The sequence below is a fragment of the Neospora caninum genome, chromosome X (assembly GCF_000208865.1).
Source record: "Neospora caninum Liverpool complete genome, chromosome X".
NCBI lineage: Eukaryota > Apicomplexa > Conoidasida > Eucoccidiorida > Sarcocystidae > Neospora > Neospora caninum.
In genome coordinates, this window is record NC_018396.1 from 2,915,068 (window position 1) to 2,929,869 (window position 14,802).

Below are 14,802 nucleotides of genomic sequence, written 5' to 3' on the forward strand. Positions count from 1 at the left end.
AGCACCGCAAAATTCATGGTGTGGACCTGCACGGTGCACGAGTAAACACAGAGTGTGTCTGTGTACCCCGCGTGTAGAAAGGTTTCGCTGCAAATGCCCGGGAAAAAACGTGGCCAAGTTTTCTTGACGTTTTATGCGTTTGATTTGTGTTTCGAAGTACAATTCGTAGAAGCGAAACCGCCGGTTTCCCGCTGACTCCGCACGGCTGGCTCATCTGTTTCCTGAAGCTTCTGACACTCACAACGCGTCATCTGCAGCCCACCCTCGGTTTTTCCTCACCTTTCGCGTTTCGCCCCTCTTTTGGGCTTTGCGCCTGTTGCATTACGCGCGGGAGAGGAAAGAGAATAGGCAGGAAGAGTAGTCCAGATGCGCGGAACAAGGAACCGGGAGAGGGGAAGCACGTCAAACTGGTGCAAGACAGATCAGAGAGACGCCCAGAAGACAACAAAGAGAAGGGGGAGGAGACGGGGTAAGAGGTAAAGAGGCCGCGCATGGAAGGGAAAACGAAGGTGAAGAAGCTGTTCAAAAAGGGAGGCAACGGAAGTATCGTCGCAAACGGGAAGAAAGCAGACGACCGGAGCGAAGAAGACGAAACGTATGCGCGTAGAAGAGAAGAAACACGGGTACGGAGACACGTGGATGTGGAAGGCCAGAAAAAGTGGTAGCTTTCAGTTCGACGTGTCCGTATATACCTGGGTATGTACAGAAGGATACGCAGGTTGCATCGCCGTGCCACTGGAGACAGAAGAGGGGAACGCGAAGTCCACGTTTCTAACCAATCTTAACCAGAATGTAGAGGGATACCTGGAGTGCACTGTGTTTACGTCTGCATGCATACGAATACATCTACCCGCATATTCGTGTGTTACACGATAGCCAGAATCTACACAGCGAAGAAGTTGAATGGGACAGGGGCGCGCTCCATCTTTGCAGGGTTTCCCCTCGAAAACGATGTCTCACACATCTTCGCCGGCCGCTTGCCCCCGCATTTCCATTTAAGTGACCATGGGTGCGCGGTTTCGTTTGGACTTTGGCGGAGGTTTTCGTGATGACATTGGAAGCAAACAGAAAGGAACGCGAAACCCAAGGAAGAGTCAGCATCAGAAAGCGGAAGGATTATCGCTGCTCTCCCGTGTCCAGCCTCTCCAACTGTTGTCGTCTGTAGAAGTACAGCACGAGAAAAAGTCTACCAAGGAAGACAGTTTCATCTTTTTCGGAGGCGGAGGCGTTCAGCCTTTTCTCCGTGCCCCGCTCTAGCGCCCCATGCAAAAAAGCAAAGGGAACAGAGACAGCGTTACAGTCAACGACAAGAATCTTTGGTCTTCGTCACCTGTGGCCTTATTCGTTTCGCGGGAACGCCCATTCAGTCGTTTTGGAAATGGAAAAACGCACACGCAAACAGGATTCTTGCTATTTTGTAGGGGACACATTGGACACTGTTGCGAACCCCCGTGGGGTCTCTGTACGCAAAAAAAGCGCATCGGAAAAAGAGCATCGCTTCCGGCTGTTCGCGCCTCTGGTTGCTCATCTGCCACATGCCGTCACGTGGTTCCCCTGAAGAAGCATGCAGCACACAGATATCTTACCAGTAAGTAGTCGACAGAGTCCTTCCACTGATCTCGGCTTCTCTCAGAATGGATCGGACGTCGCGTCTCGCGACGATTCAAGTAGAGCACACTCATCAATCTGCGTGACCTGAACGGGCTGACTAGTCGCCCAAGTGCCGATTGACAATTTGTCATCCGGATGCTCGCTAGACAGCGAAACGTGTTTGGTCTTTCCACGAGAACGAGCAATTTGGACCCTCTTAACCGAGGCAAGAGCGGTACTCGCCAGTCGTGAAATACGGATCGCCGCTTGCCTTTACCCACTCCCAACCACGAACCAAGACACCCCCGCGCATTTCTTAGGGACTCCGTTTTCGGTGGGCAGTTGTGAGTTTCTCGGGGAACGTTTTACAGCGAGAATCGCCCTCTTAACAGTTTGAATTCAGATATGCCTCTACGGTCAATGTGCTTTTTGCGCGGACTAAAAAGGCACGGAAAGAGTTTGCTTGTCAGCCCGGAGGAAGAGGGCCAAAGATCCTCACCTTATCGAGTTTGTCTTCTAGTGAAAAAGGTTCACATGCTTCCCCATTCATCTACCTGTTTGCTCACCTATCTGTGTAGTTCTCTTTAATTTCTACTTCAGCTGGCGCCGTGTGACACGCCTGGAACGTAAAATACAGAGACTACGGCGGACGGTTGAAGCTGGAGTCCCAGCTCCACGTCATGAGCGGGAATTTTCAGGTGGGATTTTGGAGGGAATGGCGCGGCAGAGTGGCCTTAGGTTGGTTGATGTCAGTCTGCATAAATGGTATCTTATTTTCGAGCCTACGAGGAATTGATGACATGACGGATCTCACAGCCTCCCCTCGTGTGCAATAGCAGAGATGAATAGAAGTTGCGCATTTGGAAAGTCTTTTCGCGCAGTGCATGATCCCACTCAGTCTGTCGCTCTAACCGCAAATCTCGTGGGGACCTGTGGACTGCGAGGCGAAGCGCACGGACAAGTGAACTGATGTGCGCCAAGCTGCCAGCGAACTCCGCCACCGGCCGTTCCTCTCATCTGGATCGGAGACAAACCTCCAAACAAAGCAGGAGCACAGAATGACCAGCGTGCGTGTGCGTGTTCTACAAGAGGAAATCAAGAATTCCACGTCGAAATCCGTGCACGGTGTCTCGATCGCCTTTGCATGCGTTGAGTGTCAGCCGAGACACTCCTGCGCCAGTGGTCGCACGTTTACCGTTGGTTTCAACGAAATGCACCGAAAAGAAATCTGCATCAGAAGGTACATACGCTTTTCTGGAGATGAAAAACGGGGTGTGTGCCTCCTATGTCTTCCGAAGAAAACAGAAACGGAGGTTCCTCCCAACCGGCTACGTTTCCTGCGGTTCGAATGTCCGGCCGAGATCCTGCGCGCATGCAGGCACGGCTCAACCGCCGAAATCGGCCAACGTGGCAGAGGCTTCCAGCCGGTCACGTGATTATTCGTTTACTGACAGCCCTTCCAAAGCAGGCTTCTTGGCCTCGACGTGAAGGCTCTATTTGCTGTTTGTGTGCAGACTCCGGCTAGATCTGCATCCGCAACGCTGCACAACCCCCCTAGCCGAAAAACAGGTCTGCTGCATGCATGTTGGACGTGTGACATCTCTGTTCGTTCGCTCCACTTTCCCTCTGTTCCCTTACAAAACTCTTTTCTCCTGTCTTCGTACTCCTCTTGTTTGAGCCGTCCCGTCCATCCACCGTCACACTCCTCGGGATCTCTCTGTCTGCGTGCGTCCTTCTGTGAAACAAGCCAGTCGTAGGTAGACGCGCGAGACTCGACCGGCGAAAAGTCGCAAAACTTTCGATACTGACCCCTCAATTCCTTCTCTCGCGTCATCAAGCCGTGTTTTCCTCTCCGTCGGTTCTCACTCCAAACGCCGCTCGTTCTGACTTCAATCTCTGGAGGACTCTACGCGGAGGGGGGCGGGGGGAGGGGGGGAACAGATTCCTCACTTCGGTCGACACACGCAGCAACTCAACTGCCACAGCAATCTTAACGAACTTGGTTGTGTGTATTTCATAACAAGCGCTGCGAAGGGTACCCCTTCGTCCATTGCTCGACGACACTGCAGGGCTCTCAAGGAGAGCCGTTGCGGCTGCAGGCGCAACAACTGTTCGGCTCTACAGTTAGAAACGCTTGCCTGGCTTCTCTGAAGACACAAATGGTGTCGACTCTCGCCGTTCCTCGATAGCGCCGCGTGAGTTAGCTGTTCGCCGGAGCTTTTCGCACCTGCGCTGGCCTGGGAGAACTTTTGTACGGCTTGCTGTCTTCTCCCGGGTGTGCGTACAGCCTGGCGGCGCGTGTAGGCTGTCCTCTCGGTCTCTGCTCAGCCGTCGTGAAACGCTTTCGTCTCGCCACGTTCTGCGAATCCCTCCGAAAATGGCGACGCGCCTCAGACAGAATCCAACCGAGGGGATACTTAAACCCTTTTCACGGCCTTCCCTGCGCGGTTTCTCTACCTCCGAAAAACAGCCAAGTCAGGCAGCTACCCGGCGTGTTCGTCCGGCATGCCCACCCTCGCCTCCCTCGGATTCACACCCTTCTTTGCGTAGAGAGAAGTTCTGCCCCCCCTCAGCTAGGAATCCCAGCATGCTTTGCATCCGGTTTCGCCACAGCCTTTGTTTCGACTCTTTGTTCCCGTCAAAAGCATCCCTTTCCACCGTGCCACGTTCACGAACTCGTCTGGAGTCCGTGCAACAGGCCTTGCTCTCCGTGTTGACTCCACAGCAGTGGCCGAGAAACGCCGACAAGCGCGCTGCGTCTTGCCTCCTTTACCCCAATCTTGCGACTCGTCAGCAGTTCGCTCGCCAGCCTCTTTCAAAGCAAGCCGGTCCCTCCCTCTCACTTCATCTGGAAGCCCACCGGCGGCCTTGTCCTCCACGGCAGCACGCATCTCTTTCTTCTTCGCTCCGTAACTGTCTCTTCCTGTCTCCTGTGGTGGATCGCGGCGAGTCGCGCCGGGTGTTCACGCTGTCCTCTCTCACGCAGCGACGGGCGTTCTCGTCGCGCAGACCGAAGGTGGTGAAGCACATCACCTATCGGGCACTGCGTCGAGCCATCAATGCATTTAAACTGCAGCAGCTGCGCGAAAATCCGCGGGACGTGGCGTCAGCTTTCGTCATTCCTTCGTCGGCCCGTGCTCTTGAGATGGGACGCGGTGGGGACTCGCTTTCGCGTGATGTCGCGCGTGCGCCAGGCCCTGGAGCGCTCCCGCTGCGTCCGCCGACCTCCACCGACCTGCGCTCCACGTACACCAACCCCTTTCAGTATTCCGCTTCTCTCGTCCCTGCGCCTCTTCCGTCACCTCCTCCCATTCTCTTTCACCGCGCTGTGACGCTTCCGGCGTGTCCGGAAAAGGACCCGCAGATCCGCGCGAGGCGCCTGCCTCTCGGGAACGTGAAGAAACTGAAGAGTTTCGAGCTCACCGCTGCGCTGTGTACTTACGCTCAGGTGTTTGTACACCACGGCGCGCTGTGGGCAGCCCTCGTCAAGGAATGCGACTGTCGCAGCGAGCAGTTCAGTCCTTCCGAGGCCTGCTGGATTCTGCATGCGTTCGCCAAGGCCAAGGAGAGACGCGAGAAAACCGCCAAGGAGCGAGGCGCGCTCGCGCCCGCGTCTGCTTCGCTCGCCTTTCCCGATCGCCAGTGGCTGCCCGCGACGCGGCGAGCTTTCAGCCGCCTCGCGTCCAACGTGGCATGCAACTTTCGGCTCCTCTCCCTGCCTGACGCCGCGCGCGTCCTGCACGCGACCAGCGTCCTGGAATTGCCGGACTCGCGGCTCTTTCGGCTGCTCGCGCCTCTTCTCCCCGAGCTCCTGAAGGAGTTTGTGGAGCAACCGAAGACCGTCGCTTCTCCCCAGCGGCTCCACTACGTCCTCCAACTCCTCGTGTGTGCTTTGGCGCGAGAGGGCATGCAGCCCCCGGACGTCCTGAGCTATGCGGGAGATGTGTATGCTTTCCACATCGATCGCTGGGTTCAAGAGCAACTGAAGAGCCGGCTCCGGCTTGGGAAGAAACAGAGAGGAACCGGGGTCGCCAGAGTCGCTCAGGAAGGCCAAGAGAGAGAGGCGAAAGCGAGAGCATCTGGAGCCATGAGCCTCGCGGACGGGAAGGAGAAAGGCCCCGTCATTTTCCGCCTGGCCGACATCGGAGACAACGCGTTTCAGACTGGCCAGAACGCATCGAGATCCTCGCCTGAGGATGTGGATGCTCTTCTCCCCCTGCCTCACCGTCTCGCTGCAATTCTACACGCCTTCAGCCTTCTCCAGTATCGTCACGAGCGTTTAGTAGCTTCCACCCTTCGCCTCTTTCAGTTGTCGCTTTCTTCTCCAGGTTCGCAAACAAAAGCGGGGACGCACAGGCTTCAGCTGGGACCGCCAGAGAGAACGCGACATGCGGCGACTCTGGTGTCCCACGGAGTGGCCGCGAGCGGCATGCAAGGACGAAGAAACGAAGATAGCTGTGGCGATGTCTCTCGGGTGGGTTTGACTCACGACGATGCATCGCGCACTTTGCGTTTGAAGAAGAGTAAGGAAAGCAGATTTCATGTCTGTGGATTTCCTGAGGACGGCATGCGCTCTGAAGCTACTGTCGCAAGTGCACCTCCATCCTACGGCGCCGGAAGCAGTGCCATCAACCGGCCTTCCTCGTCGCTGATTTCTTCGTCTCCCTCCTCGTCGCCTTCGTCTCCTGCCTTTCCTGTGTCCTTCTCTGCATCAGCCGCTCTTCTGCCTCCCTCTAGCGCTTCTCCCGCTGCAGTGTATGTACACCCGAGCCCTCCCACGCTGGTGCCTCACATCGCCAACTCGGTTCCGTTGCCGGCTGCAGATTCCAGAAAGGCACCGGCATCTTCGTCCTCTCTTGCATCGCGCCACAGGGGCGGCCTTCCCTGGACTGGGGAAGTCTCCGTTGCGCGGGTACTTCTTCTGTCGCCGCACACCCTCATGCGTCGCGGGCGAGGCGCCGGGAGAACCTCGTCTTCTGTCTCGGCGTCTGCGGTGTCTACCCAGCTCGGCCGCTTCGGCTTCTCGAGGGGCAAGTGGAAAGCGTCTCAAGCGGAGCGGGAGGCGCGCCGCTTTTCCACGCAACGCCGGAAACGCGTGGACTGGCGCAGGATGCTACACATGACCCTCGCTAGCCACATTCCACCGGGGCGGCGGTCTCCGTTTTTGACAAGAGCTGTCGAACGAAACAGGCAGAGAGCAGCGTTGCTCGAGCGCCATATCGCGGCAAGAAGGTCGGAAACCGCTGCCATCGCGTTTCGACCGAAACAGAAACCATGGACGGCTTCCCAACTCGGGACAGTGCTCACGGCTCTAGACGCCGTAGGCGTGAAGAGCAGGTGCCTGCTGGACCTGTGGAAGAAGGCGGTGTATGTACACCTCCACACCCTGTCTTTCCACGAGACCGTCGAGGCGCTGGACACAGCCAGTCGTGTCGGATGGTACAGCCGGGCTTTCGGACAACGCGCGTTCGCGAGACTCGCGTGGTTTCTGAATCCTGAAAAAGGAAAAATTCGATGCGTGAGCGACACGATCCAAGCAGGCGAGCTTCTCGGCGAGTGGCCCAAAGGCTACAAAGAAATGGAAGAAGCCGTGCGGTTTGTCAAGCGGAGAATGACGAGACTAGCCAGAGAATGGCTGCTGGATGACGCAGGGGAAAGTGCACTCAGAGGTGAGGAAAGACCCTCGAATGGCGAGAGAGGAGAGAAAACGAAAGGAGGCTTCAACAAAGCCCCAGGTGGGAGCCTGCGAAGAGAGAAAAAGGAAAGGGAGGCAGCGAAAGGCAGGAAAACTACTGATTGCTGAGGAACAAGCCCAAATGATGCCGTGCCTTGCTCACCACTAGACTCTCCGTACCGTTGTATCATGCTTAGCCTCTGAGTCGATGCACGACAACGGATGCAGAGGAAAGAGGCGCGTATCGACGCCACGCAGCTGCAGTGTACAGACTCGCAAGTATGGTCACTTCATGCTCGCGGTCAACACATCAACCTACATGTACATCTTTGCATTATTTCTGTATTTGTAGATATAGAGGTCTATGGATATTGTAAGATGGGTTTTGGCGTCTTTTGTGTGGAGCTTTGATGCATTGTCTGGCGAATCACATCAGAATCAAATTGCCGATTCACGGTCATCGAAGCACTTGCTTTGTTCTCAGACGTGTGGCAACACTTAGTGCGTCTGGGGCACGTTCCGCCTCCCTCGTCGCCCCGTTTTGATTCAAGTTCTGGACCGGCATCCGCGGTCTCTCCACGCGGCTTTTCCGCTGCATCGCCTACCCCGCGTTGCACGAAGTCGGCACCCTCAGCGACGTCGGTATCCGATCCTCTCCTTCCCCCTCCACTGCTGGCAAAAGGGGCTTCTTCGTCTCTTTCAGGCGTCGCAGCCAAACCTCAGGGATCCGAGCGAGACAGGGCGGAGGCGACGCGGAGACAGCCGGGGCATGCCGGTCCACATAACGCTGCTCAAGAGGGCCTGCGGCCTCCAACAGCCTCGGACAACGCGGCGGACCGACGCGGACAAACCCGTCCTCGTTCTCGCCTCTCTCCGGCTTCGTTGCTAGCTACGTGCTCTGCCTTTCCTGCAGCTGGTCCGTCTCAGGGATCCCCACCTCCGCCTGTCGCTCGGAGCAGCGTCCCGCCGCCTCAGCGTCTCCCTCTTCAGTCGGTTGCAGGAATTTTCCCGTGGAGACCCATCGAGGCTCTGTCTCGCGAAACCGTTGCGCCTTCTCTGTTTCCTTCCATCTTGCGACTCACTGTGTCCCTGTTCCCCTTCGCTCCCCCAATTCCCCTCGAAATGCTTCTCCCACGAGTTCGCCAGTGTGCGCTCGGTGGCGACATCTCTCTCAGAGCCCTCCACGAAATGATCAAAGATCTGAACGCGCTGCGCCAGTTTCGAGCTCTTCGTGCTTCTAAGAGGGTTCGAGGCAACTTCTGCGCTTCGTCGGCGCGCGGCCAGCCCCAATTGCGTCTTTCTTCTTCTGTCTCTCTCCGCCCTTCTTCCGCGCTCTCGGTTTCGCCTTCGTCGCACGATGCGGCGCCGAAAGGCCTCCATTCCGCCGGCATGAGTTGTTTTCCACAAGAGGAAGGCAAGCCCCACCCTGCGAACCACGGCCACGAAGGCGAAGGCCTGGAAAATGAATTAGGGAGATTAACCCGCACCTCAGAGCCTTTGACAAGTGGAAGGGACCAACCGCCAGCTCCAGAGCGGTTTGCGGAGCACAAAACCGCCCCGAGAACAACGAGAACTCTTTTACCGTCAGAGGCCAGCGATCACTCTCGGTTCTGGTCTTCTTCGGGAGAGCCCACTGCGCGTTTGGAAGACGAAGAGGCAATGGGAGAGACGCAGGAAGACTCGAAGGGCTGTTCGAAGCGAAGGAGCCAGGCGAGTCAGCGGACAGTGGAAGAGCTGCTCGACAGGACGGAAGCGACGCTATGGCATGTCGCTGACCAGAGAGTCCGTCGAGCTCTCGCCTGTGTTCATGCAGAGGCAACGCAACACGGAGAACGGGAGTCAGATAAATCTCCTGGACCTGTGTTCTCTCCCGTGTTTCAGTCGAAACTGTCCGGGGTACAGAGGTCTCAGGGGCGTTCGCAGGTGAGAGAGGTCGGCGTCACTCTGGAAGCTCTTGCGATGCACGGCACGTTTCTCTGCAGCTTCTCCAAATCAACTCGGGAGGCTGTTGCCGGATCGCGATCTCAGCGTTCGGACTCAGAAAGGAAGGGAGAGGCAACCTGCTCATCCGCCTCGACCTGTCGAGGCCTCGGCTCCTCTGGCGTTGTCGCGGAGACTGCATCTGGGTGGCTGCATGCTTCGGGCTCTCCCCCGGCCGCAGAGCAGCGAGACCCCGCGCCTGGCGAGGGCAGGGGAGGTGTACAGAGGAGCCGCGTTTTTGTTGTGAGAGGCGAAACAGAAGAGAGCACAAAAAGCGTGGACGTGCTAAATGCGGTTCGCGGGAGTCTTCGGAGGTCTCCAACTGCTCGCGAGAGGCAGAGAAGCGAAGCAGGGACGGCGCTTCAGCAGGGAGGAGATGGAAGCGAAGACGGCGAGAACGGGTGGATCTTCCAGAGTGTCGGAGAGGCCATGGCAGTTCTCGCACTCGAGGTTGCACCCTACATTGCGAGTCTTTTGAGGCCGGAGCCGTGCAGCCAAAGGCGTCGGCGCGTCTTTTCTGACATGTTGAAAGGGGCGGGTCCGGCGTTGTATGAATTTGGAGCCTGCGAAGGCGAGCGCGCAGGGAACACTCGCGATTTGGAGAGATCTGTACACTCTCGAGAGACGACCCCGCTCGCCTGCCTCCCTCGACCTTCACCTGCGTCTCCCGCTTCGAGCACTGAGAATTCTTTGGAGACCGGCAGAGGGCTGCATCGGCCTGCAGGTGCCTTGGAGGCCAGCGGTCGAGACGAGGCGCCGTCTGAGGAAACCTGTGACTGGAGCGGACTAGCCGAGGTCCGGGTCTCTGGCGTTCGCGGGGAGTGGGAGCCAGCGGCTGACATTCTCGGCAAACTTGTCCACTTTTTCTCGAGTTTCTCGCAGCTAGCGACGGAGACCGAAGTGCGCCAAAGCCTGCAAATAGTCTTGGGATTCCTCCGCCACCCGATCTGGTTGAGGCGACTCGACGCCCACCTGTCGGCTGCGCTCCAGAAGGTCTTGGAGCCCCCTGCATGCGCGGGGCGCACGCTTGGCCAGCGGCAGGTTTCCGCGACTCGCTCAGAGTGGGAACTCGATGTCCTGGAGCAGATGACTGCGATTGGAGCGGCGCTCCTGAGGCAGCAGCCACGCTGCGTGGCTTCGCTTCGCGCCGACGATCTCCTCCTCCTTTTTGGGGACTTACGAAGCACCGCCAGACAGATTCGAAGTGTCTTCCAACACGCTGCAGATTCGAGTTACCGTGCCGGTGAGATGCTGGAGAGGAACAAAAATGACTCGGCTGATCGGGGCGTGGACACCACATGCAACCTGGCAAAGGACAGCATTCAGATGATTGATATGCGTTTTGGAAGTACACTTCAGTTCCTTCAGCTGGCAGAGAACGTCTTGCTCCAAAGTGTGTGCACCCGCCTCAGGGACGTACCCAGTCTGATTCAGGCTGCAACCCCCGTTACCGCGCTGTACGCGACCCTGGAGATTAGCCGCTCCTGGACAGGAAATAGGAAAGTCGAAAGGGGGAGAGGACGGGCAGTTGGAGAGTGCCAGAGAGACGGGAAAGACAGAAAGATGGTTGCCGAGCCCTTCGCCGAGACAAAGCCACACGCTCGGGGAGCCGCGAACTTCGACGAGTACGGTGTACAGACAGCTGATGAGGACACAGTCGAGCCGCCCAGCGAGGCGAACGGGAGGCGCCAAGTCCTCCAAGAGCTGGGGGCCCTGAAGGAAAAAGCAGAGTCTTCTGCTGAGCACTGCACTGCCGTTTCCTCCGAAGAAAGGCGGGTCTCAGATCTCCAGACCCTACGTTACAACCCGAAGTTTACGCGGCGGTTGGAACAGCTGAGTTTGCTAAGCGCCACGTATCCTCAGGCCTTGAGTGACGTGTGGCGTTCCTGCGAGGAAGTCGTTCCCTCTGGAGTTGAAACGAACCCCGGCTGCACGCACCACGCGACTTGGCCTGTTAGCCAGAGCATTTCTGGTTTTCTCACGTCCAGCAACGGCGGCGCGTTCCACAGACAGGGTGGAATCGCGAGTCGCGCTACAGTCGAACGCGAAGCAGACAACGCGTCCTCCCCGATCACGCACAAAGCGTGCACGAGGCTCTTAAATGAACACGGCCAAAGCTCTTGCGCGCAGCTGGTTAACGCCGTAGTCAGCGCGACACTCGAGAGTGAAGGAGGGAAACCCTGCTGGCAGCTCGGTGACGGAGAGGAGTGTCGAGCGTTTCTTCGAAAGTGGAGGGATGGGAAATATGCAGAGCTCCAGAGGGAACAAAAACGTGCTGTTGCAAGGTCTAGACACTGGCTAGTGATCATGCAACGCGTCAGGGCGTCACGAGAGTATGAGAGCCACACGGTTGAGGACGTCGGAGAAACGTCGGACCAGCGAAGGGAAAGAGCACCAATTAAAGAAGAAAAGCAGTTTCAATCTGACAGGGATGAACTGGATAAATATTTAACACGTCTATTCGTGCTCTGCATGCTGAAGCAGGATGCTTCAGTGGCTCTAATTCTGGACGGACTTCGTGTTCCATGATGAACCTGGAGGCATCCTGGTTTGCGACTAGGCTCGGGTGTAGGCATACACACGCGTGATTCTTGAGGATTCTTTATCTCGGGTGTTTTTTGTTTCTGAACGGGGCAGTTCCATTTCGCTCCACTGGCACGGTGCAAGTGTATCGTACTCCTGGTTTTGTTCAGAGTGTGCCACTGCAGCTTTTCTGGAACTTGACAACACACACTGTACCCAACAACAGGTTGACCTGTAAAACGTGACGCTTGTCCAGGTAACGACAGTCAGGGGAGAATCTTTCTCTGAGTACGAAGGACGATGCACTGCGTGCAGAGTGTGCACAGAGAGAAGACTCGACTACGATTCTCTGCGAAAGATTTGTTATCCAGATCGAGGCACTTGCCTAGAAGCAGCTTTGATGCCTTGCACACAGAACAGATCAGGTGGAATCGAATAGGGTTGCTCTCGAGTTACACATGTCAACTCACATCAGCAGGATAGGAGATCTGACGTGGGGAAAAGCTGAAACGCGTCCTACGTGGAACGTGGTCTGTTTAAACAAAGATTGGCAAGATTAACTGACGTGTTCCAAGTCCAGAATTCCCACAGACCCCCAGTGAGCAGCGACAAATCCAAGAGAGGAATGTGCAGCGCACATCACGTCCAACGTCTGCTGACACCAAGCGCCACGTGTGATTCAGACATCTCGCGACGTCGCCTCTTCTATCGTCGGCATTTTCTGTCGTCGTTTACTGGTACACTGGCACGCGCTGATTCAAACGTGGGTTCTTGCAGTTTGTGTCCAGTGTATGGGCTGATCTGCCGCCTCTGAATGGCGTTAGTAAACCTCTTCAGTCCGGATAAGCGAAAAAGTTGACGGCCCTCCGCCAGAAATCTGTTACCAAACACTTCGATTTGCTCTGTTGTCAGCATGCAGTTGCCGCGTCTTACACGGCTATGCAGGAGTTCTGGAGGCAAGAGGGGATAGCAGCTTCGTTCGTGGAAAAAGCTTCTCCAGGCTCCGGTCTTTTGCCGCGACGTGCATGTACAACAGAAACTGCGAGGAACAATTGTCGTTACGAGCGCCACAACTCTTTTCGGGCTCATCTACGTGAATCCTCCAGCCTACATGCTCACTGCTACGGTGATGCCAAGAGCCTCTTTCAATTTTTGTTTTCAGTTGAAGATGTGACCCAGGACTGGGGCAAATGCTTGATTGCGGTTCCCCCAGCCGGAATTATTTCAACTGGCAAACAACGCAGGCTCAGTTGCCGTGCCACGCAAACTGGCCCTCTGCACTGTGACTCACTTGTGATTGTTACAGTCGGCCTCTGGCAAGAGAACTCGTTGACACCGTGCAGAACAGTACTCCCCCCCCTCCTCCCCCTGCAGGCCGTCGGCACACATCGCACCTTGAGCAGGAAGTGTCGATCGTGATAGCCAAGCACACTCGACCGTCGAGTTTTCTAGACACTATGAGAAGTCCCACCAAAAACTTCTTCAGATCCCGCGGGAATTGTCTGTCCGGCGAACGATTTCGGTGGTAGAGACTTTCTGAACTCGACTGCATCGAAACCGCTGAACAGCTTGTTTCATCCCCCGTTTACACAAGACACCTCAAGCGGGGACGCGAAAATGGGTGTAAAATGCAGCTCTGCAATGTAGGAAAAGTGAAAAGAGAATTCCCCAGAGCGGTTTGTCTTGTCAGCGGCAGTCTGTTCTTTGGAGGGAGAGCATCTTAGGGTCCGACACATCCGCGTTACTTTCCCTACGGTACAAGGGAGAGGCTTCACATAACATTTTGACCCCCTGCAGACTACAGCTTGAGATATTAGCGTTGTCATAATTCTGGCGAAAGCCCACTACATGTTTTCAAGGGAAAACCAGGAAGACAGCAGACCAACTGCTCTCAACTGTCTGCCGCACGGGAGACAGCGCCGCGAGAGACGCGGCATCGATTAGATGCACCATGGCAGCATGCACTCGAGGCGACGTTCTCTTCCTTTTATCCAATCGCTGTTCTGCACACGCAGCATTTCCAATTTTCCGGGATCGGCCGTCTGTCAATCGTTTTCTACGTTAAGCATTCAACTGGATATACCCCTCTTCGTGCCAGCGTGCTCACCGACCTGCGGCAGATTTCGCGCTGCGTTTTGCGCAGGATGATTCCGTATCGCCGTCGGCCTCGCTAACTTTCTGCCACGTGTTTCGAGGCTGTTCTCTTTTGGCGTAGGAGCAATTTCCCCTTCGCGTCTTCAGCCGCCGGTCTCTGTGTGCCGAAAAACGCCCGAGGCGGTTTGCCGATGAAAGGCGCTGTCTTTGGTCAGATCACGTGCGGATTGGAGAACGACTGGAACCGTTTGACTGTCTGTACACTGCCGGGATGGCGATCTCGCCTTTTGCTCCACGTCCTCTTCTCTGTTCCTCGCTTCTTCACATTTTTATTCCAGTTATAAATGCGTCAGTCTGTGCGCTCCTCACCGTCTTTCTTCAAGAAAGGTGATCTTTCCGGAGGCATCCCGTGTGCTATAGAAGAGACGAGCCGTTCTCCCGCGATTCTGTTGGCGTGGAACCCATGATTCCCTGGAGGCCCTCTTCCGCATCCCGGCCTCTCAACTGGATTTTCTTCAACCGAACTCTTTGCTGCCCAGACAGCAGCTATCCACTGCACAACTTCGCTCCTGGCGCTTGCCGTCGCACCCGTTCCGTTTCTTTCCGCTGCCGAACATTCACGTTTCTGCGGTACCGAACGCACTCCAGATCTCCCACAAAGACCTACTATGCACACTCAGTGAAATGTAGATCGAGACCGGCAGATTGTTTCGCGCGCATTATCCAGTACCGCTCTCTGTAAACCCGCCCACAAACAGCGGGCGCGGCCCTGCATCGCTCCTGCCTCGTGTGCGACTTGCGCCGAAGCATCACCACTTTCCTTGCTTTCCACAGAATTGTAACCAATGTCGGGAGGCATCTACACTTCAATGGGCTCGTGGGGGGGCGACTCCGACGGCGAGAAGCGTGAAGACGAAACAGAGAAGGGACTGAGAGTCCAC

At 56.3% G+C, this 14,802-nt stretch overlaps 1 protein-coding gene across 1 annotated transcript; it reads left to right on the top strand.

The window, feature by feature from the left end:
* Nucleotides 1–4,177: 4,177 nt before the first annotated feature.
* On the top strand, nt 4,178–11,773 carry NCLIV_048270 (conserved hypothetical protein; the record flags this gene model as incomplete). Its single annotated transcript, XM_003884378.1, has 2 exons — nt 4,178–7,259; nt 8,178–11,773. 2 exons carry the CDS (start codon nt 4,178–4,180, stop codon nt 11,771–11,773), a joined length of 6,678 nt encoding a protein of 2,225 aa, XP_003884427.1.
* Nucleotides 11,774–14,802: the final 3,029 nt, after the last annotated feature.